Raw genomic sequence first — 24,907 nt, 5'->3', positions numbered from 1 at the left:
AGATCAGAGACGCATGACATTGAAGACATTAAAGGTTGTGATACTATTGGCAAACAAAAGAAGAGGTTAGATGGATAAATGTAACAAAAGTGAAAATACATGCCTCCAAAACATTTTCCCTACAAAGAAGATGATTTTCCTTGTTTGAGGTATAAATACTGCTGCATCAATTTTTTTCACATACGTTGGAAATCCAAACAAGTAAATAGACTGTGATGATCTGCGATTGAGTTTGTTATTTGTGTAGGTCCACAATTTTGATCCTGCAAATGAGAAAAAATATAAATTACACAAAGGATTCCCATTAGGAAAAAAAATGATGGGTGTTAAACAGACATCTGATTGATAATTAATCATGTTACATCCCCATCAAAGTTGTATTTTACCGTGAATATAATGTGCGGTATTTTCTGATCTTGGCAATTGATAAGATCCCAATGTTTGACATCCCTTCCAATCAAAAGAAACGCCCAAAATCATTAGTTCATAGGGATTCTTAGAAACATAGAAACATAGAAAATAGGTGCAGGAGGAGGCCATTCGGCCCTTCGAGCCAGCACCGCCATTCATTGTGAACATGGCTGATCGTCCCCTATCAATAACCCGTGCCTGTCTTCTCCCCATATCCCTTGACTCCACTAGCCCCTAGAGCTCTATCTAACTCCCTCTTAAATCCATCCAGTGATTTGGCCTCCACTGCCCTCTGTGGCAGGGAATTCAATAAATTCACAACTCTCTGGGTGAAAAAGTTTTTTCTCACCTCAGTCTTAAATGACCTCCCCTTTATTCTAAGACTGTGGCCCCTGGTTCTGGACTCGCCCAACATTGGGAACATTTTTCTTGCATCTAGCTTGCATAATATGCCTTAGTTATTCTTGTGTAATATGCCTTAGTTATTCTCTCAATCACTCATAATGTCAACTCATTACAATGTCAATTATTCCCTGATATGAAACTCCCACCTTTGAAAAAATAAATAATGTCTTCTCCAGGAATTTCACAAGCTGCATTAATATTTGATGGGAGGTCTGACCAGACATCTTGAATGGAGCTAATCTTGGCATCTGCTGCGTTTTGAGCTTTTCGCCAAAGGTATCTGAGCATCAATCATAAAAGAATGTCTTTAAATGACTTAGGTTAAAATGCTGGGAGAGTATAAATATTAAAGCGCAATAAATACATAAGCTGGAATAACTGTACTCATTTTTGAAGAGAAAGATGTCTCCATTGGCCTTGGTAACAGCATCAAATGACATCGAGGGATCACATTTATCTGGCATTAGTTGCAGTGCAGATTCTTGCTTCAACATTTGTATGGTTCCTATAAGCGAGAAGGTGGTGTTTGAACAGAGAACAATAGTAATATTATAATAAAATTACAAGGGAGCAGTGAAATGATTAAATAAAGGAGCATGTGCATTTATAGTGTGCTTTGGCTACTAATCTTTAAAACACTTTTATATTGTGCTTTGAATATTAATGTTTAGAACTTTAACATTCAGAATGTAGTTTGGACGAATGTGCAACGAAGTATGTACGTTCTCCCCGTGACCGTGTGTGATTTCTACAGGTGCTCTGTTTTCCTCCCGTACAGGTACAGGTTTGTAGGTTCATTGGCTTGGTATAAGTGTAACGTTGTCCCTAATGTGTGTAGGATGGTGCTAATGTGTAGGGATGGCTGGTTGGTGTGGACCCGGTTGGCCGGAGGGTTTGGTTCTGCGCTGTATCTCAAAACTAACAAACTAAATGTTTAGAATTAGCATATGGTTAAGTGACGTGTTCAGAAAAGCTTATTTCCCACAAAGGCTAGCTTCTCCAATTCATAAAAGGACATAAAGTACTGGAGTAATTCACCAGGTCAGGCAGCATCACTGGAGAACATGGGTAGGTGACGTTTGGATTGAGACCCTTCTTCTTCAGTATACAACCTTGAGGAGATTTTAAAGTGGAGCATTCAAAATGTAGAAACAAAGAACTGCAGATACTGGTTAATACATAAAAGGACACAAAGTGAAGGAGTAACTCAGTAGATCAGGCTGCATCTCCAGAGAACATGGATAAGTACTATCACAATGATTAAGCAGGTACTATCACAACGTTTAAGATACATTCAGACAGGTTCATGGATAGGTCAGGTTAAGAGGGATATGGGCCTAACATCGGTGGTGGGTAAAATGTTAGAGACAATTATTAAAGAAACACTAACGGGGCACTTGGATAAACATGACTTCATCGGACAGAACCAGCATGGTTTTGTGAAGGGGAAATCCTGTTTAACGAATCTGCTCGAATTCTTTGAGGAAGTAACAACCCGGGTGGATAAAGGGGAACCGGTGGATGTGGTATACTTGGACTTCCAAAAGGCTTTTGACAAGGTGCCACATAAGAGACTATTGCTAAAAATAAAAAATTATGGGATTGGGGGTAATATATTAGCATGGGTAGAGGATTGGCTGACAAATAGGAAGCAGAGAGTGGGGATAAATGGTTCATACTCGGGATGGCAACCGGTAACTAGCGGGGTTCCGCAAGGGTCGGTGCTGGGACCCCAGTTGTTCACAATTTATATAAATGATTTGGAGGAGGGAACCAAGTGTAATATATCAAAATTTGCGGACGATACAAAAATGGGAGGAAAAGTTGGGGATGAGGAGGATAGGAAGAGTCTGCAAATGGATATAGATAAGCTAGGTGAGTGGGCAACAACTTGGCAGATGAAATTTAATACTAATAAATGTGAAGTCATTCACTTTGGGAAAAAAAATGATAGGGCAAGTTATTTTCTAAATGAGGAGGAGCTGCGTTGTAATGCAACGCAAAGGGATCTAGGGGTATTAGTACATGAATCACTAAAGGTCAGTATGCAGGTGCAGCAAGCAATCAGGAAGGCCAATGGAGTTTTGGCCTTTATTGCTAGGGGGATTGAGTATAAAAACACGGAGGTCTTGCTGCAGCTGTACACAGTATTAGTGAGACCACATTTGGAATACTGTGTACAGTTCTGGGGTCCATACTTAAGGAAGGATGTACTAGCCCTGGAGGCAGTGCAGCGAAGGTTTACAAGATTAATTCCTGCAATGAGGGGATTGACATATGAGGAAAGGTTAAGTAAGCTGGAGCTCTACTCTTTGGAGTTTAGGAGAATGAGAGGCGATCTCATTGAAACATATAAGATCGTGAGGGGCCTTGATCGGGTGGATGCACCGAGGATGTTCCCAATGATCGGGGAAACTAGAACTAGGGGACATAGTTGCAGAATAAGGGGGGGCTCTTTTAAAACTGAGATGAGGAAGAACTTCTTCACCAAGAGGGTGGTTAATTTATGGAATTCACTGCCCCAGGGAGCAGTGGAAGCAGAAACGTTAAATATATTTAAGTCTAGAATAGATGGTTTTTTAGCTGCCGAGGGGATAAGGGGCTACGGGGAGAGGGCAGGGATATGGACCTAGGTATGGTTAGTATAGTAAGACCTGAGTGATCTCCTGGACAAGTGTCGATCGCCTGGATTGGGGTCGGAGAGGAATTTCCCGGATTTTTTTTCCCGAATTGGACCTGGGTTTTTATCCGTTTTTTTGCCTCCCCCAGGAGATCACGCGGTTCTTGGGGTGGAGAGGGGGTGATAGCGGTATGAAGGGGAGGGTAGTGTCTTGTGTTCTGTGTCTTGTGTCTACTGTTTGTGGGTAAGTGTGTCTGTTTAGTGTTCAGCCATGAGCGAATGGCGGTGCGGGCTCGACGGACCTGGTGGTCTACTCTCGCACCTACTTTCTATGTTTCTATGTTTCTATGTTACATAGGCAAGTGGGACTAGTGTAGATGGGACATGTAGGTTGGTGTGGGCTAGTTGCGCTGAAGGGCCTAGTTCCACGTTATATATGACTATAACTCTAGGTGACGTTTCGGATCAAGGCCCTTCTTCAGGCTGCAATTCATCTTTAACATGAGTATCAACCAGAGAATATGTTACCACATCCAGAATAATTCTAACCATTAATATTGTTATAAAATTACTCCTGCTCCACAAAAACTTGGTAATCAACTGGCAGTTTGGTTTCTGCCCACACCTCTTGTCTCCTCACCTCAACTATATAATGGCATATCCAGTTTAACAGTTGATCACAAAGGTTCTCAAGTGGGCAGAGATAAAAGATCAACGGTAGGGTCTTAGTTATTTATATTTATATCAATTATTTAGACAAAGGGAACTGGTGTAAGTTTTGGAGATGATTAAAAATTAGATTGTGGTCTAGGTTATGGGGAGAAGGATCCAAGATTGCGGCGCAGTATATTGGCCTTTATTGTAAGAGGGGTGGAGTGCAAGAGTAAGGGTGCCTTGTTACAATCATACTAAGTTGTGACAGGACCATACTTAGCTGACCATATGCATTTTGGCCTCTATTTTAGAGGAAGAAGGACATGCATTGCCTAAGTTCACCCAGACAACACACTCACAGATTTTGACTACATGATGAAACATTACTTGAATGGGCAATTTCTTCATGAACTTGTGCTCTGAGCTCTTTTGTATTTGCTGCTGTGCTAATGTGGTATGAATATTCCTAATCTTTCCACTCTTGTTGCAAAAGAAACTCCTAAACTGGTTGACCACTCTATCATGCAGGGGTGTCTACTGCAATGAATAGATAAATCCTGAAGTGCTGCAAGCTCTCCTTGTCTGCGGGTGCCTGAAATGCTTGATCCTATGTGGTTCCTGGGAGCTGTATAGGCATCAGGAGGTCTGAATATTTAAACATATTTTGAGACAGTGCCACATCATGCTTCTAGGCTCTGCATTGCTCATTAAAAATTAAAAAGCTAATTATTAAGATTGTCTGCAATAAATACCAACCAGAAATATATGGCCTGTATATTTCATCTGTACATGCACTTGCAGTTTACAATTATATATTTATTTCTTGTTGAAGTTGTGAGGTTGGCATAGACACCTGATATTCTCCAATAGTAAACATTACAAGGTCCAGTCCATTGTTTTTTAGCGACGGATATTGAGCCCGCTAGTAGTAGTGTTGGTGCGGGGAATTTGACCTTTGGCCTGGACAAGGTCAAGTTTCTTGAAAACCTTTGTGATCAACTATTAAATTAGATATGCCATTATTTAGTTGAGGTGAGGAGACAAGAGGTGTGGACAGAAACCAAACTGAAAGTTGATTACCAAGTTTTGTGTCTTGTTACCATATCCTTAATAATTGACTCTTGCTGGTGTTAGGTTAACAGCCCAGCAGTTTCCTATTTTCTTTCCAAGGAGCAATATTACATTTTTCTTTCTTTCAGTGCATTGGTATAATTCCAGAAATAGGCAATTGAGAAGGATTACAAGCAATGCATCTATTATCTCCGCAGCCACCTTCTTTAGGAAGACAGGTTTGCACCTTGTTTCCGTTGTGCTATTTTTTCATCCACTGCATGTATTTGTTTAATATCTCATCTATTTACATAATCTCGAGTAATTTTATTGTTCTTATCCTTGAAATAATTCACCTTTGCTTTGGCTGCTCTGTTGTCACTTTATATTCTTTCAGAATCGCTCAAACTGTTTTTGCATTTCCTGCTAGTTTACTTTTATGCTATTTTGTTGCCTTTTTTCCAATCCTATTTTTAAGTCAATAATATTCCATTAGTTAGCACTGGATAGGTCACTTTTTCCTAGGTATCATTTTTTAAATTATGGAATTTTCCTATCCACCTTTGCCATCATCTTCATTACTACATGATTGAATCTATGTACTCTACATACACTATTTTTATACATAAGGCTATTCCACTTGAGTTCAATGTTAAACCCATGCATATTGTCAGCACTCTTCCCAATGGGATTACTATAAGAACTTTAATCATCCCTTTTTTTAATTCTGTAAATGAAGATCTCAAATTACTTGTCTGTTTATCTCCAAGTTGCTAAGGAAATCTCCTCTAGTGCCCTCTGTGAACTCATGTGCCAAACTATTAATTGAATATGAAAGTGCTCCACAATTATTCCATTGTGCAAATAGGTTCTCTTAATTCTTGATTAATGTCTTGCTTAAGAGAATAGCTATAACATGATATAGGACTGGTTCACAAAATAAAATCCCAAATTGGTGCAATGCAAATTTTGAAGGCATTAGACAGGAACATGCAAAGGTTATTTGAAAAGGCTGTTTGCAGGTAAAGACATTTCTGGCAAGTGGAATACCTCCCGCAGAATTCAGTTGTCAATCTGGTTGAAGTATATGATATGATTTCATCATGACATGCTTTAAAAATTGCAGCTACCACCCAAACTATTCTATTAACTGCAGGACCTCAGACTTTAACAAATGGAAAATCTATTTTATAGCATTCAAAAGAAAAATGTTCATTCAGTAAATAACAGCTTTTGTTCTGTAATGTTGAAAAAATATGAAACCATACCATACAGATGTTGTATTCCTCTAACATCATCAATTGAAAGAGAGAATAAGTTTGAATGTCTTTTAGAATATGTCGGATACATCACAGACGATCGATAATTGGAATGAGCAAGACCCAAAGCATGACCAAATTCATGGGTTGCCACATGAAAAAAGTTGACTCCTGGAAAGAAAATAGTTAATTATGTTACTACGAAATTTAAATATGGTAGCAGCAATTTCGATCTATTGTAGAAATAATTAGATTGCATATTTTAATGATGAACTTATCAAGATGAAAAATAATTCTTGAGACAATCTACTTCATGGCCACATATTTAAATTAGAATAAGATTAGCTTTTAACATTACATTTTCTAAATAATTTCATTACTTAGAAAAGATTGTTATTCTTATTACTGAAGAAGAATATCTGTGATTTAACTATGATACTGCCATTTATGTTATCTAAAATAAATCCAATCAACTCTACATTGTGGGAACTAAATACTAATCCAAACCTCTGTTTGTTTGATATATTTATGTGATATTTCCTTGCACAGCCTCCATGGCATAGAAACATGATATTTAGCCCGATGGATTCACACTGGTGTTTACTCCCCTTGCAAGCTGAGAGTTATAGAGGTTTGTGGAGTTATACAGCACAGGAAGAAGTCCTTTAGCCCAACGTATTCCTGCTGACCAAGACGCCCAGCAACACTAGTCCCATTTGTCCTTGTTTTGTCCATACCTCTCTAAACCTTTCCTATCCTTGTACCTGTCCATACGTCTATTAAATTATGTTATTGTATTTTCTTCAACTGCTTCTTCTGTCAATTCATTCCATATACCAACCACCTTATGCATGAAAAGGTAGCCTTCAGGTTCCCTATTAATCATTCCCCTCTACCTTAAACCTATGCCTTATAATTCTAGACTCCCTTAACCTGGGAAAAAGACTCTCTGCATTCACACTTTCTATTCTCCTCATGATTTTATACACATCTATAAAATCATTCCACAGTATGCAGCACTAAAAAGAATAAAGTCCCAGCCTGCCCAACGCCCCTCTATAGCTCAGGCCCTTAAGTCCTGGCAACATCCTCGAAAATCATCTCTACATTCTTTTCAGTTTAATAGTATCTTTACTATAGCAGGGTGTCCAAAAACTGAACAATATTCCAAACTCACTCACCAACGTCTTGTTCAACTGTAACATAATATATCAACTTCTCCACTCAATTCCTTGACTGATGAAGGCCAATGTACTTTTCTTCACTCTCCTATTTACCTGTGACATGACTTTCAGGAAACTTATACAAACAAATTTCTTAATAGTTCTGCGACACTCCACAAGCCCTTAATATTAATCGTGAAGGTCTAGCTCTGGTCTGACTTCCTCAAATTCAACATCTCACACTTATCTGAATTAAACTCTATTAGCCATTCCTCAGCCCACTTTCCCAGCTGATCAAGGTCTTGCTGTAATTCTTGATAAGCATCTTCACAATCTATAATACCACCTATATTAGTGTAATCTGCAAATTTACTAATAATTGCAAGTACTATCACAATGTTTAAGAAACATTTAGACATGTACATCGACAGGACAGCTTTAAAGGGATATGGGCCAAATGCAGGCAGGCGAGAATAGTGTAGATGGGATATGTTGGCCAGTGTGGGCAAGTTGGCCTGAAGGGCCTGTATCCTCACTTTAAGACACTTTGACTCTATGATTCTATGACCATATGTCTTGTAATTTCTTCAAATTTGTTGATACCAATCACATACAGTAATGGGCCTCGCACCGATCCTGAGACACATCACTAGTCACAGGCCTCCAGTCCAAAAACAATCACTGCCACCCTCTTCTTTCAACCGTGAAGCTAATTTAGCATCCAGCTTTCCTGTGTGATATAACCTTGAAGAGCATCTTAGCAGACCCTTATCAAAGACCTTATCAATGACCAAAGCTCATATTGATTACATCTATGGTCCAGCATCATCAATCTTCTTGGTAACTTCTTCAAAAAAACTCAATAAAATTGAGATACGATCATCCATGCACAATACCATGCTGATTATCTCTAATCAATCCCTGGGCCGATTGGTACCCGCACTAGTGTTCAGTCTCCCTCGTATTTAGCCCTCACCATAAGTGGCTACTTCATATACTTTCAGTGTTCTTTACCATTACGCCTCAGTGTCCAATGTTCCTCCTGATCAAAATGTATATTCCCGCCAATTCCTTGTCCAGGTGAAAATGCATGAGCCAAAGTACCTCCACGCCCATCAAATGGAAAATTATCACCGTGAACTAAGAAAAAACACATAAAATGAAAAAAGAGCAATATTTTTTAGCTGACTGCTAAAAAGATACTGGACCCAAACGTTGCATTCCTTCAGAAATTTGCCAATAATCGTAATGAAATAATTTTCAGTTTCCTTTGAGATGCCAGTGATGAACTCTGAGAGAGCATTGATAGAGTTCGACATTTGAAATTGCAATCCCAATTCTATATATTGCATATATATTGTTTGTAGAAACAGGCCCTGGGTAATATCCCTTTCTCATGGGATTGACAATGTAGAATAACCATCATTTGGTAATCAGATAGCTCATGTGAGAATGAGAATGTGATGCAAATGAGAATGTGATGCAAATGTCTGATTAACGATACATCCCAAAGGTGCAGCAGTGTCAATTTTATTCTCTATTTTGTGACTTTCTTTTCCAGAATTCAGCGGGCTAAAAAAATCTGTATTCAGAAATGTAAACACAGTGGGAAAGCAATAGAATTAGATCAATGATTCAGAAAAAGTTCTCAGACATTATCACAATGGTCATCAAGGTACGTAGAATCCCTAAGCACTACAAAAAGTGTATTTTTGGATCCTGGTAGTATTTGCAGGAAGCTCAGTCAACTGAACTGCGCCAATACAATTTAAAAATACTCTCAGCCATTGTAGTCAGTAAAATTGAGAATCATTGTTTTTTCTGCTGTTCCTTTAGTTTAGTTTAGCTGAGAGTTAAACTAAACTGAGAGTTAAATTAAACTAAAGCGTCTACGCCGACCAGTGATCGCTGCACATTAACACTATAACATACTAGGGACAATTTACACTTATACCAAATATACAAACTCAAGCCAATTAACCTACAAACCTGTACGTCTTTGGAATGTGGAAGAAAACGAAAGATCTCGCACAAAACCCACATGGTCACGGGGAGAACGTACAAACTCCATACAGACATCACCCATAGTCAGGATCGAACCAGCGTCTCTGGCGCTGCAAGTGCTGTAAAGGGCCTGTCCCACTTACGCAATTATTTTGGCGACTTGCCGGCACCCATCATAGTCGCTGCAGGTCACCGAAAAATGTCAACACGTTGAAAATCCAGCGGTGACCAGAAAAAGGTAAACTCATTGGGCGACTACTCACGACCAAACATTCGTCACCTTGAGACATGTTGTGCAAATTCTCCCTAGTATGTGAGTAGTTGCCCAAAGAGTCGTACATTTTTCTGGTCGCCGCTAGATTTTCAACATGTTGAAAATTTTCGGTGACCTGCTGCGACTATGACGGGTGCCGGCAAGTCGCCGAAAAAATTGCGTAAGTGGGACAGGCTCTTAAGGCAGCAACTCTACCGCTGAGCCACCGTGCCTCCCTTCTCTTCAATTCCCTCCTGTATCCATGTTTTCCTTTCAATAATTTTTTATTATCTGTTTACCTCGTGTCTCCTTGATCTTTTCGATGCGCCAATATGTGCACTGCATCCAAACATGAATCATTCAAGCTTGGGTCAGTAAATAATTTGCAGGAAAATGGATCTGCTTGCAGTGAAATTTAAATGTTTCAGTAATCACAAACAACATTTTATATTTCATTAATCATACTGACATTCTGAAACTGCATTCTCAAATCTGAGGGCATCTACATATTTTGGATCACCATTACTTTACTTGTACAGAAATATAAATAAAGGTTCTGAATTCCTGGAACAAAGGTCTAGTTCATATCTAATGTAAACCATACTATGTCAAATTAGATATTTAATTCAGATAAGCCCAGTTTCTGTTTTTTTTAATGGCGTATCAACGCGGCCCCCAAGGACAGCTCCAATCCCCGTCATCAGCAGCCAGACCAGGACAAGCCAATGACCAGCACCACAAACAGCGCTGAAAAACCCTGCCAACCTGGACAGAGCTCTGGACTCAGCTGAGACCACATGTTACCTATTGCAATGGCTTAGAGTATTTTTAAGTTGCATTGACTCAGTTCAGTATATTTATTTGACTGAGCTTCCTGCAAATGCTACCAGAACACAATTATAATAGGACGCACCAATCGCTACTTTCAATTGACTCTTATTATTATTAGGGAACGGTTGGATAGACTTAGATTGTTTTCGCTGGAATGTCGGAGGTTTGATAGAATTATATAAAATTAAGAGAGGCTTAGATGGGGTGGATAGTCAGAACCATTTTTCCCGGGTGGAAATATCCAACACTCTAGAGCATAACTATGAGGTTTGAAGTATGGTAAATATAATAGAGATATGTGGGGTATGATTTTTTATTATACAGAGAGTGGTGGAGACCTGGAACACATTACGATGGGGGGGGTTGGGGGGGGGGGGGGGGGGGGGGGGAAGAGGAAGAGATGGGTGGGAGAGTGGTGTTAGAGGCAAATATGATCGTGATATTTAAGAGGCCTTAGAAATGCTCATTCAAGTGCAGGTAATAGAAGGATAGGAATCACGTGCAGGCAGATGAGATCAGTTTAACTTGGCATCATGTTCGACACAAACATAGTGGGCTGAAGGGCCTGTTCCTGTGCTTCACTGTTCTACATTCTATATTCAAATAACTTCCAAGAATGCAACAAGCACTGAATGAGAATATACAATTTCAATTGTAATATTATAGATGGTTAGATTATCAGAATCTAACGTTTAGTTAATTGAAAGGAACAACATGGAAACAGTGAATTCTGGCCGACTATCAATCACACATTCACACTAGTTCTAAGATCCGACTTTTGCATCTACTCCCTACACACTCAGGGCAATTTTCAGATTACTAACCCAACGTTTTTAGGATGTGGGAAGAAATCGTAGCACCCAGAAGAAACCCATGCAGTCACAGAGAGAATGCACAAACACAACACAGACAGCAAGATTGAACCTGGGTTTTTGGCACTAGGAGGCAGCGGCTGTATCAGCTGTGCCACTGAGCTACCCATTTATGATTCAGAAATCAATATTAAAGAGAGATCATGGATCCGAAATCTTAACACTGTTTCGATCTCCACAGTTTGGCCTAACCTGCTGAGTACTTGCAGAATTTTCTGTTTTTAATCCACAGAACAATTGTGTTAACTTAAATAAATTAATTAAATGAGATATAAAACATTTGATAAGATATTCTCTTTTAAACATTATGCAAATATAAAAGCAGTAACATACCACGTGGTTCAAATGAAATCATGATATCAGCTTCAATATTATAGACTCTGACAAGAGTCAGTGGGATTACTTTTTGCCAAAGATTCACAGCCTTCCATATGGCAAGTTCTGTTTCAAAGTAGCTTAGTTGAGGTGCGTAGTTCGCCACACTTTGGGAAGAAAATATATATAGTTATGTCATTGTAGTCAGATGTTTGAATTAAAACAGCAATCAAAACAAATCAAGAATTCTTCACCTGTATGTTACAAATGATTTAGTCCATCGAGGTTTTCCGGGATAGAGTCTATATGGAGCAGGATCAAGAAATCCACATGGAGGACCTGTCATTACTTCCATAGTTCCGGGATCCAGGTTTCCTGTTACCTGCCGTCCATAGAATTCCTGATCCTCTTTAATCTTGTTTGAAAGGGAGTCCTCATTTTGAATGAGACCTTCAGAACCATCTCCTAACGTGAAGAACTGCTTGATATGTTTCTGTTAGAAAGAACAAAAGCTAAAATCAAATCCATTTTATGAAATTATTCTGCTATTGCAATTAAAAGGATTCTTAGTAACTTCAATATACTTGAAAATAATTGATACACATCTCAAACCTGTGCATAGTACAAGTCACCTGGGGTGATTTCATTCTCTTCATCATGAGGATAAACAGGTAAAGATAAAAGTGTATTCACAAAAAGAAAATTAAGTGGTATAGAAAGGTGTTTCATCTTCACAGCTGCTCCTTGTTAAGTGAGTAACCTCTTGCTGCTACTGAATATCTTTCCTGTATTTAATTGTTTAATTACCATCATTATGATTTATTTCTTACCTATGACGGTCTATGGCAATGGATTACATTTTTATTGGGAGGAAAATTATGTAAGAATAATTGGCTGCATAACCGTTTAAAATGTACTGAACCAAGCTGAAGCACATTCACTCCTGATTGCAGTATCTGGTAGATAACTGATACAAATGGCAATTGGAGATAGCTTGCATTATTCGCATGTTTTTAGACCCAAGTTTACTAATATCTATATTACTAAAAGTCTGATCTTGACCGCTTTTGGCCCATTGTGCTGCGATTTCCGAGAGAACGCCGCCACGTACGGCTGTTATTTTTGGCCACCTCGCTCAGAGCCCCCCTCCGCCTTCCGGGACTGGAGGATTTTTCCTATCGATTAAAAATCAGAGAGATATTAATGTTTTTAAAATATTTGCCATTCTGTCTGCTGCCCCCACTGGCAGCAGGGGGGAAGGGACTATAAAACCCGGAAGTGTAGTCCCTCACTCAGTCTCTGCCAGACCCAGGGAGCGAGATGGTCATGGCTCTCTGAGCTGCTAATAACACTGAACGCACGTCTACGCCACGGAAGTCCCCTCTATGTGGCTGTAAGGTGGCTGCTGCCCAATTGTTTGCCTCGCCTTTTTAAAAAGTTTGTGTTCACAAAATGAATTGTGGTTGTCAGGTGGCTGCTGCCCAATTGTTTGCCTCACCTTTGTAAAAAGTTTGTGTTCACAAAATGAATTTTGGCTGTCAGGTGGCTGCTGCCCAATTGTTTGCCTTGGCTTGGCTTTTAAAATCGTTGCAACAGTTGGCTGCCAGCCCAAAAATCCATTTGGCCCACAATGTCTATACTAGCCCTCTGGAAACCAGTACCTTCGTCCCACAACACCCATACTAGTGTAACAGAAAGCCCCCCCCCCCCCACTGGCGAGCAATATTGGAATTGGTGGAGCGGTGGAATATTGCGTTGGTGACCAGCCCCCCCGTGTGATGCTGGGACCCAACGGGTCCCAATTTATCTAATTGGATATATATACGGTAATGCCTCAGCAAGGTGCTCAGCAATGTGACTGCCAAACTTCCACTCAAATTAACATTACGGTTGAAAGGATAATTCAGTCCATGTACTCCAATTTACATATATGTGGAATACAATTGTGCATTCTGTGATGAATGAGTGATTCTTCTCAATGCCATGCAACTCCAATGGTGATGAAGGACATCATGTTCCTACAACCATCGTATCAATTCCATTCAATAATTAAAAAACTTTAATTTGATCATCTTTTAACCTGAAAGAAAATCAATGAATACACAACAAGGTTCTCATAATTGTATCTGTTATGACTTGGTATAATTTTAATGAATCTATACTGTAGTATTTCCTAGGCCAATCTATTCTTGATTTGCTGTGCCTGAACTAAACACAATGCTCTTGGGTATGGTTGACAAAGAAACAGAATCTTCTCATTTTTCCATTACTCCAAAATAATTGGTAGCCCTGTGGTAGCGCAGTCATCTAGGTGTCAAGGTCATCGGGAGACATGCGGCTGAAAAATGTGAATGTGGGAAGAGCTAATTCAAGGGTGACCATGTTGCATTTGGCGGGTCCATTGTGATCCAGCCCATCATTTTACAACAGTGACTAAACCTGAAAGGCCTTTATTTGTTGCAAAATCATGAGTCGTCCTGAGTTTGTGAAATGCACCACATAAGTGCAAAGTCCCTTTCTTTTTAGTTTCTCGCTGCATATGTGGGTGACATTACACTACGCCGAATGAAACTTTGTAAATACAGTTTCAGTTAGTCTGTCTGCATCCTTATCCAGTTGCTTGGACCCAACTCCCTCTGGCTATTAACTTGACTTTTCCTTCAAACTTGCACATAGATGATGACAAGCTAAGGCTGCATTGGAGATGACTGGAGAACTCCAATCATACCTTTCACCCTGATTTTTGACTATTACCTCCTAATCAATAAGCAACCAGTCATAATTATACTTGCAATTCACATACGTTCAAATATCCTTGTATGTCAAACATGACCCAACCAAGGCTATAAAGATCAAGAAAATCTTGGGGAATGAGAGATAGAGATGAATAATTGGATGATAATATGCCCAAACTTCTCCATTTTAAATAAATATAAATAAATTATGGTACAGATAGGAACTAGGAAAAGTAAGGAAATTCACCACTAATGTTTCCACAGATTTAGTTGCACTGGATTGTTGTGTTCTGCACAGGAGTAATCTGACAACTTTTAACTTAAGGAACAACTGGAGGATATTCAGTTTCAGTTTAAAAGAGCTGATTGGTAAAGCATGCACTGTTTTTTGATGGGAGTGTATTCCTCAACTTAAACATTATGTGGTATATCTGGGACATAATTCCCAATGTCTCTGCCTGTGTGGTAACAGATGGAATGAAAATTGAGCAGATCCTGTAAAAGGCAGACAATCTGCCCACCAGGTTACCACCCAGACTACGAAATCAAAAATTACCTTCAAGTCTCTTTTGAGGTTTGAAATGTTCTAATTTGTATGTGTATCAAGGTTATGCAACCCAATGACTTCTGAATTATTTTTATTTTTCAGCATTTTACTGGTATGAATCATAATTGTCAACTTTATCCGAAGCAAATGCAAGACTAACTCTAAGTCAAGGGTCATGAATTGTTTAGTTTCAAGAAATATTCTCAGCTGAAACCCATCCAAAACATGAATATCTTATTGAAAATCCCAGAAATACTAGTAGAATCTTGATAAGGCAAAATATCAAAGTATTTCTCATATCCAGACACTACTCCAACTCCCAGTGATGGTCTTGTTGTAGGAACGCATGCATATAGTCGTGCATTAGAGACACCCCATAACATAACTTTCAGTGCAGTACCATGACATTGGTCAAGGCAATAACCATGAATGTCAAAGAGACAGCAACAGAATCACTAAAACTGATAGGAGCACACCCACCATTTTGCTGCAAATTGAATTACACTTGCAGCTTTGCCTATGCCTCCTCTCTTCATACTTATGGGTGTATTGAGTCAAACTAAAGTAAAATATTCTACAATTAGTTCAAGAACTGTCCCAAGATACAACCTTAGAGAAGTAGACACAAAGTACGGGAGTAAGTAGTAAGTAACTCAGCGGGTCAGGCAGCACCTCTGGAGAAATAGGATCGGTGACGTTTCAGGTCGGGACCTGTCTTCAGACTGAAAATGGGGGGGGGGGGCTGTGGGGAGGGAGGAGGGGGCTGTGGGGGGGGGGGGGGCGGGTGAAGAGCTGGAGGCAAATAAAGACCAGGAACAATCAGGGCCAGTCTCAAATGACATAGAGAGGATAAGTTTGGAGGGATATGGACCAAGCGCAGGCAGGTTGGACTAGTGTAGCTGGGACATGTTGTCCGGTGTGGGGCAAGTTAGGCCGAAGGGGCTGTTTCCACACTGTATCACTCTATGACCTCAGGCAGGGCAGTGCCTGGTAAACCAATTGGTAGCTAGGGAAGATGTAATCTCAAGAGGAACACAATGTGAAGAATTGTGTAACTCGTAAAACAGCTAGGGTAAAGCAACTAATTAGAATGTGGGAGAAAACCCAAGCGATCACAGAGAGAACGTACAAACTCCATACAGACAGCACCCATAGTCAAGATCAAGCCTGTGTGTCTGGCACTGTAAGGCAGTGACTGTACCACTGTGCTGCTGTGCCACCTAAAGTGCACATGTTTTGATTCCCTATCTATCTATATTACTAAAAGTAAGATCTTGACCGCTTTTGACTCACTGCGATGTGATTTCCGAGAGAACATCGTCACTTACGGCCGCCATTTTTTGCCACCTCGCTCCAGACTGGACCGGAGGATTTTTCCCATCGATGAAAAATCAGAGAAATATTAATGTTTTTTAAAAAATTGCTGAACTCTCTGCTGCCCCTGCTGGTGGGAGGGGGGAGGGACTATAAAACCCGGAAGTGGTGTGCCTCACTCAGTCTCTGCAAGATGGAGGAAGCGAGAGGGTCACGTCTCTCTGAGCTCTGAATTACACTGAACACATGTCTACTCAACTGTGAGTGCCCTTAATGTGGTCTGAACATGAAAATATGGTTGGTTTGAAGTAAAAAGGCACGGCAAATGGTTGTTTGGGGGTATTGGGTTCAAGTAAAAAGGCACTGCAAATTGTTGTTTGGGGTTTTTGGGTGGAAGTAACAAGACACTGCAAATGGTTGTTTGGGAGTTTGGGTTGAAGTAAAAAGGCACTGCAAATGGCTGTTTGGGGGTTTTGGGTTGAAGTAAAAAGGCACTGCAAATGGCTGTTTGTGGGGTTTGGGTTGAAGTAAAAAGGCACCGCAAAGGGTTGCTTGGGGGTTTTGGGTTGAAGTAAAAGGCACTGCAAATGATTGTTTGTCTAAACTTGACAACTTCCTGGTTGCAGTATATTGATTTTAGATAAAACGCTATCACTTACGGCTGTGATTTTTGGCCATCTTACTCCGCTCCGCTCATCAGGTGCAGAGGATTCTTCCCATCAATGAAAAATAAAAGTGTTATTAGTGTTTAAAAAATGTTGAGAATCTCTCTCCTGTCAGTCACGCCATGAAGACCACACCTTTTCCGGTGGGAGGGGGAGGGATTATAAAACCCGGAAGTATGGGTGGGTCACATTGTCTGAGCTGTGAATCAACTGAACACACTGAATGTCTACTGAACTGTGAGTGTGGTGTTTTGTGTGGTTTTATGGTGGTTTCACCCTGCTTGAAATGGTATGAAACTGCATTTGAATGTGGTGGCCTTGTACCCTGCTTGAAATGGTATGAAACTGCATTTGAATTTGGTGGCCTTGCACTCTCCTTGAAATGGTATGAAACTGCACTTGAATTTGGTGGCCTTGCACCCTGCTTGAAGTGGTTGGAAACTGCACTTGAATTCGGTGGCCTTGCACCCTGCTTGAAGTGGTATGAAACTGCACTTGAATTTTGTGGACTTGCACCCTGCTCGAAGAGGTATAAACTGCACTTGAATTTGGTGGCCTTGCACCCTGCTTGAAATGTTAGGAAAATGGATTTGAATTTGGTGGCCTTGCACTCTGCTTGAAATGTAATTTCAAAGAATAGCCGTGAGTCAACTACCAGCCCACCAGCTGTGAGTGCGCTGCCAGCACATCAGGCTTGAGGTACTGAGCTGCCACCCCAAGAATCCATTTGGCCCACAATGTCCATACTAGCCCTCTGGAGACCAGTAGTCCCTGCAGCCAACAATACCCATACTAGCGCTCCAGAAAGCCCCCCCCCCCCCCCACTGGCCACCAATATTGGAATTGGTGGAGAGGTGGAATATTGCGTCGGGGGACCAGCCCTCCCGTGTGAACATGGGACCCAACGGGTCCCACTTAGTCTAGTATGATATAAAGGGTAGTTTTACAATTGAGATGGACTGAAATGTTTTTCTTACTGAAGTTGGGAAACCTGTTGGTCCATCAATCTTTTTAGTCATTCTTTCACATGGTATTTTAAAAGCAAATTATATTCATTTAAACTACATTTTGCTGCCATTCAGTGGCATCAGATATAAAAACAGAAATTGGTAAAAAATACTCAGCAGGTCAGATAGCATCTGTGGAGAGTGAAATAGAGTTGACATTACAGATAAGAGATCAGTTATGTTATCTCTTCTCTGTCCAGCAGCAACATCAATATCTCACATTGGGCAGTGGTCAGTTGTGTAACAAATATTTCATGCAGATGCTGGTTTACACCGAAGGTAGACACAAAAAGCTGGAGTAATTCAGAAGAATGGTCTCAATGTGAAATATCACCTATCCCTTTTCTCCAAAGATGCTGCCTGACCCGCTGAGTTACTCCATTCTTTTTGTGTCTATATGGAATGAATTTGGTATTTTTAGTAAAAAGAAAACTGTGAGAGGAGCTCAGCGAGTCAGGCAGCATCAGTGTAGATAAAAAGGATAGTCGATGTTTCGGTTCAAGACCCAATCAATCCAAAATGTTGACCATCCCATTGCCTCCACAGATGCTGCCTGGTCCACTGAGTTCATCAAACTGTTTGCTTTTTGCTTCAGATTCCAGTATCTGCAGTCTCTGAATGCACCCATAGTTATTTTTACATCAGTAGAACAAAAAATAAGAGAATCTCGACAGAGTATAGGCATAAGAATTGCAAACTGTCTCTTAACTTCTATTTGCTGTATTTTGTTCTAGATCTTCCCATTGTAAAATGCCTATCCACATTTATACTGGATCTTTGTGTGACTATGCTACAATGCAACCACTCTTCCAAGCAATAACCAAACTGCTACTGGATATGACACAGCTGGTTTAGGGTGAATGAATGGGTCATATGCTGGCCTAAAATTATGTGTTTAGATTTTTTCTACACCACTTTTGTTGTTTGCTTTCTTTAATTGTAATGTGTTGCTCTTTTTAGCCCAAATCCCACATTCTTAAAAAATACATTCCTCGCTTTTTTCAATGCGGTGATTGTGACTCTGAATGAGCTACAAGGAGAATGGAGTTATCGATGTAAAATATCTTTATTCAGCACAACAAATAGGTCTTTTTGGAGACACTAAGTCCCAGAGAAATTGCCTAAACTCAGAAGTACACTGAGAGGTTTTAAGGGCCTGTCCAACTTACGCGATTTTTTTGGCGACTTGCCGGTACCCATCATAGTCGCAGCAGGTCACCAAAAATTTTCAAAATATTGAAAATCCAGAAAAAGGAACGACTATCTGGGCGACTACTCATGACCATACAGGCGTCACCCCGCAACAGGCCCTTAATACAATACAATACAATACAACGAAGTTGAAACACATTTATTTGAAATTTTAATTCTGAAATCTCAGTTACATAAAGCAAAAGGTTCAATAGTCACTCCTATTCAAAAATTACTTCAGCATTTTGGGTGATTACATATTTACATTAGGAGCACATCTCAATTGATAGAATCCTTTGGAATTTTCACATAAAGTGGTTGGTCCGAGGGGTTTGAGCACTAACACCAAACAGCCATGATATACCTCCTTGGTTATAGTAGTTGAGATATGGATATCCAAACAGTCAGAATATTAATTGACAAAACAGGAGTCCTGAAACCAGTATTAAGAGGGAGGTATATATATCTTCAGCAATATGTTGGCACAGGAAATGGCCATTTAAATCCTTCAATGAGGGCCAATTAACTTAAACATGTATTTACAGTCTTCCCCTAGCTAGATACAATAGTACAGAATCAGAATGTCCTTCGTTCAATGCATACTTTCAATGTCCTGAAAGTATCAGTGCATGTTACTATGCTTGAAAGAGTTTCAATAGGAGAGATTGCTTGTTAGTTTCCAAAGCAAATCACTTAAATTGCTTCCGGCAGTATCTACCTATAGGATTTTAGAATTTTTATTCCAAAATCTCAGTTATATAAACCACAAGAAACTAACTCAGGGGTCGGCTATTCAGCTCTTTTCACAAGCCCCATGAGCCAATAAAATCATAGTTGGGTTTATAGTGCATATTAGCACAGGTTGAATAATATCGGAAAAATCGAATGCCTGGCTCAAAGATTACCATGCGGGAAATGGACTTTGATTCATGGGGCACTGGCATCTAAATTGGTGACAGAGGGAGTTGTTGTTTTACTTCAGTTGGAATGGGGCCGGTCCTAGTGAATAGAACAAAGAAGATTGGAGACAGAACCGTAAATTAAATATTTGTCGGGAGAGAGAGAAAGGATTAGTGGTTAACTTCTAGTAATATAAAGCTTCATATATCAAATTAAAGTTTGTGAGTTTATAGTCATGTGGCAATAAAATTATTGCTTTGCTTAGCACACAGAATATAGTAGGCATTTACTACAAAACAGATCAGTGTGTCCATATACCACAATATAAATATATACACACATAAACATATATAGATTTTTATAAAAAGATTAAAGGTAATTTAGTTCTTAAATCTGACTCTTGAAGGAACCTCTCATATGCTCAAGATGTATTGCTGATCCTCCAAGCTACCGTGTTGTGGTTCTTGCACTTTTCTTTTGTTTGTATTTTCTCTGTAACAGTAACATTATATTTTACACTGTTCATTTTCTTGGGCACTACTTGTTGTACTTCTGTATGATATGATCTTCTTGGATAGCACTGAAAACAAAGCTGTATTTAGGTAGTGGCTACTGAGTACCACAGAAAAGACAAAGTGCTTCTATTGAAAAGTAAAAAGAAAAGATTATATTATATTAATGAGTATCTTTTACATACTGAGAGACGATAAATTATGTTGGGGAATAAAGTGGCAAAAAATTTATTGTGTCCATCTTCATTAATAGCGAATGATTTTAAAGGATGGCGAATGCTCTAGAGTCACCTTCCAAAATGTCATATATTCTAGAATGATTTCCACAGATTTCACAGGTAGACAAAGAGTGCTGGAGAAACTCAGCGGGTGAGGCAGCATCTATGGAGAGAAGGAATAGGCGACGTTTCGGGTCAAGTCCCTTCAAGGCAGCAATAAATAGTGAGTGAAGTGTTGCAATAGGACTGTGCATTAATTGCAAACAACATTAGGCCATTTGATTTTCCTTCATTCATGTGCATCGGTGTTTATATGAGAACATTAAAAAACACAGAAACAATGTTATTTTGCTGATAATTTGAACTTAAAATGAAAGTCAAGAGATAATTTCAGGTTGTGAGATCCCGCGCCACTTTGTGCCAAGTTGGTTGTGTAGAACATCTTCTTGAAACAAGCCGAAACAAAACCTCAGAACAAAAGTATGTACCTTTAGAAGGGAGACGAGGAGGAATTTCTTTAGTCATAGGGCGGTGCATCTGTGGAATTCATTGCCACCGAAGGCTGTGGAGGCCAAGCTAATGGACATTTTTATAGCAGATATAGATAGTTTCTTAATTAGTACGAGTGTCAGGGGTTATGGAGAGAAGGCAGAAGCAGCAGGTTCAAATCCCACTATTGCAGTTGTGAATTTAAATTCAGTTAATAAAATGAAATTTGGGAAAATGTATTAATCTCGGTAACCATATCCCAGAAAAAGCTACTAGATTTGTGTAAAAGCCCATCAAATTCAGAAACATCCCTCAGGGGAAGAAATCTGCCATCCTCGCTTGTTCTGGTCTTTATGTGACACCAGACCTGCCCTGCGTGGTTGACAAACAAATATTCTCTGCAGTGTCTGGACAAGGCACTCAGTTGTACAGGTGACACCAAGTCTATTCAGGGAAGGAACAGAACTGAAAATCAAAGCAATGTACATACTGGAAATCTGAAATTAGAAAATAAAATGCTGGAAACACTCAGCGGGACAGCAGTCTGTGAAATAGGAGATTAATATTTCACTTCATCAAAATGGGAACCGGGGAGCCAATAGGGCCTGTCCCACGAGCATGCGACTGCATGTGGCAAGCGCGACCAAACGTGGGGCCGGTCCCACTTCGATCGCCGGAGCTGTATGGAGTTGTGCGGAGCTGGTCCCGACATCGCGCGGGGCTCCGGAAAACTGACAATGTTCAAAATATCCGCGCGGCATACGCAGCGTCTTCATGCCATACGCAGCGTCTTGACACCGTACGTCACGAGCGAACTTCCCGTGGACTTTGCTCGAACTTCACGTCACTCACACGACCTCCGCGCTTCAGGTTTGGTCGCGCTCGCTGCATGCAGTCGCATGCTGATGGGACCGGCCCTGTACGGGGATCACTCGGCTTCCGCACGACCCCCACGCGGCCCCCGCTTCCGGTTTGGTCGCGCTTGCCACATGCAGTCGCATGCTCGTGGGACAGGCCCTTTAGTTTCTCAGAGACTCATTCCTTTCCACTACTGACGAATGGTGTAAGACATAATGCTAAGGTTTGGCATGGTGTGATGGAGAAGACAACACTTGTTGACAACACTCATGCTGGACGGACACTGAGAAAATGTTTAGGAAGGAACTGCAGATGCTGGTTTACACAGAAAATAGACACAAAATCCTGGAGTAACTTAGCGGGTCAGGCAGCATCGCTATAGAAAAGGAATAGGTGATGTTTCGGGTCAAGACCCTTCTTCAGACTTAGAGTCAAGGGAGTGGGAAACTGAGTTCCGGGCTCTGCTCCAGGCCCTGAGAACATGTTGATTTCAGCAGCTTCCTTCTCTTTCCATCCTCATTCATTCATGATTTTATTAACCCTGCAAACCCTCTCTATTTCCTGTTGACTTTACCTACATTATTTAGTTCCAATAACACTGCTAACAGAGCTATTGTCTGAAGAAGGGTTTTGGCCCGATACGTTGCCTATTTCCTTCGCTCCATAGATGCTGCTGCACCCGCTGAGTTTCTCCAGCATTTTTGTGTACCTTCGATTTTCCAGCATCTGCAGTTCCTTCTTAAACCCTATTTCTCTTTGTTCCTTTCATTTCATATGAAAGCAGTTTGATTCATGAAGGGTGTGGTCTTTAATCCCACTCCTGAGACTGGAACAGTACTTGGGTCGCCCTGCATCTTTCAGATGAGACATTCAACAGAGGTTCATTCTTGGCCAGTTGTTTTCCGTGGGTTCACTCTCAGGAAGGCCGATCTGCAACTTCTGCAACTTCTGCAACAGTAACCCTGGGAAAAGACAATTACATTTCAAATCTGCTTCATTGTTATTATGATTATATGCCCTGTGCTCTGAAAATCTCCAATTGCCTTGAATGTGCAGGTTCTACACTCAAATACTGCAATTACTATAACAGCAGTGAATTTCCATGTGAATGCAGAAATACCATTGGCATTTTGCTGCTATTCTTCCCAATACTCTCTCTCTCATTGTCCAGCAATGTTTGAGCCATTTCCTCACTTCTTAGAAAAGAAATTGTTCACGTATGTCTCACCCCAGGTTAAACTGTGTGCAGGGACTCCATTGGTTCTTTCAATTGATTGGTTTAGTTGTAAGACACTTTTAGTTGACTTATAATCATTAGTAGTTAACATAATAATTTTAGTTGTAAGAGTGTACTCGAACATTCGTAATGGGATTGAGTGGTTCAGAATTTATTCATGTAGTTCTGTCTGAAAGAATGAAAATATGTTTTAAATCTATGATATTTTTCATAGTATAAAACAGATGTTGAGCAAAACACAAAGGGAAGGAGGAACTCAGCATGGACAGGCAGCATCTGTGGAGGGAATAGGCAGACAGCATTTCATGCCAGGATCCTCTTTCAGACTAATGGAGTACAGGGAAGAAAGCTGGAAAAAGGAGGTGGGGGTGGACAAAGCCTGGCAAGTGAATGGTTGATGCAGGTGGGGTAAGGGGGTGATTGGCAGATGGGTGGAGTAAGTAACAAATGCATGTGATGAAAAGGAGCAAAAGGAAAGAATAAGGAGAAGAGTGAAATGAAAAGTCAGAGGGAGGGATATGGGTGGAAGGCAACAGGAGGAGAAGGAGGAAGGAACAAAGACAAATATGGGACTTGGAGGTGGGAGATGAGCTTCTGGAGGAGGGGATGGGAACAGGATGATTAGGTTGGGGGGATGATGTGTTGCTTGAAAATGGAAAATTCAATGTTCATACTGTAAGAATATAAGATACCCAAGTGGAATATAAGAGGCTGTTCTTCCAGTTACATGTAGCCTTATTCTGGTAATGGTGAAGGCTAAGGACAGAAAGGATGGTATGGGAAAGGGAAGGGGAATTAAAATGGTTAGCAACCGGAAGCTCAAATAGGCCTTGGAGGACGGAACTCAGGTGTTAGGCGAAATGGTTGCCGAATCTATGCTTGGTCTCATTGATGTTTTTGAATACTTATGAAGATGAAACATTGGAAGCTAGGGAAATTTACTCCAACTATTATGCAGCCTGTTTGAACATGCAGCATGGACAATAAACATGCTCTATGCTGAAACCCCAGTGCATATTTGAGGACACATATAACTGCCAACCTGCAGTTAACATGGGAGGTTAGATATATTGAATATATTCTAGTGTGGACCTAATACGTAGTCAAATCAACAGAAATACTTATTGCCTGCTTACATTTTTAAGTGGCATACCATGGCCGTCCGAAGGGGGGGGGGTGCGTTGGGCGCGACCGCACCCCCCTTTTTTCCCCCCAAAGAAAAAAGACACCAAAAAATTTTTTTTTAAATATATGGGGAAAAAAAAAAAAAAAAAGGAAAAAAAATCAACTTTTCCACTATGGAAACGGCCAGTTCTCTGTTCTCCCGTCGCCAGGTGGGAGTAGCTGAATCTGAACCCAATGGCTGTAACCCCAACACCAGACGCCGCTGCGGCAGA

The 24,907-nt window shown here is 40.4% G+C and overlaps 1 protein-coding gene across 1 annotated transcript in view; it reads right to left on the bottom strand.

Annotated features, from left to right (window-relative positions):
* Positions 1-24,907, bottom strand: part of LOC116974702 (collagenase 3-like) — a 72,209-nt gene that overhangs the window by 12,917 nt on the left and 34,385 nt on the right. Inside the window, exons 11-17 of the mRNA XM_033023423.1 lie at positions 12,092-12,330; positions 11,856-12,004; positions 8,577-8,702; positions 6,409-6,570; positions 1,201-1,321; positions 963-1,096; positions 104-263 (exon numbers count right to left, since the gene is read on the bottom strand). Coding sequence (XP_032879314.1) covers positions 104-263; positions 963-1,096; positions 1,201-1,321; positions 6,409-6,570; positions 8,577-8,702; positions 11,856-12,004; positions 12,092-12,330 — 1,091 coding nt within the window. The remainder of the gene's footprint in view (positions 1-103; positions 264-962; positions 1,097-1,200; positions 1,322-6,408; positions 6,571-8,576; positions 8,703-11,855; positions 12,005-12,091; positions 12,331-24,907) is intronic.

This window comes from Amblyraja radiata, chromosome 6 (genome assembly GCF_010909765.2).
Source record: "Amblyraja radiata isolate CabotCenter1 chromosome 6, sAmbRad1.1.pri, whole genome shotgun sequence".
Taxonomy (NCBI): Eukaryota; Metazoa; Chordata; class Chondrichthyes; order Rajiformes; family Rajidae; genus Amblyraja; species Amblyraja radiata.
The sequence above is the reverse complement of the archived record's forward strand: the minus strand, read 5'-3'. Positions and strand labels throughout refer to the sequence as shown.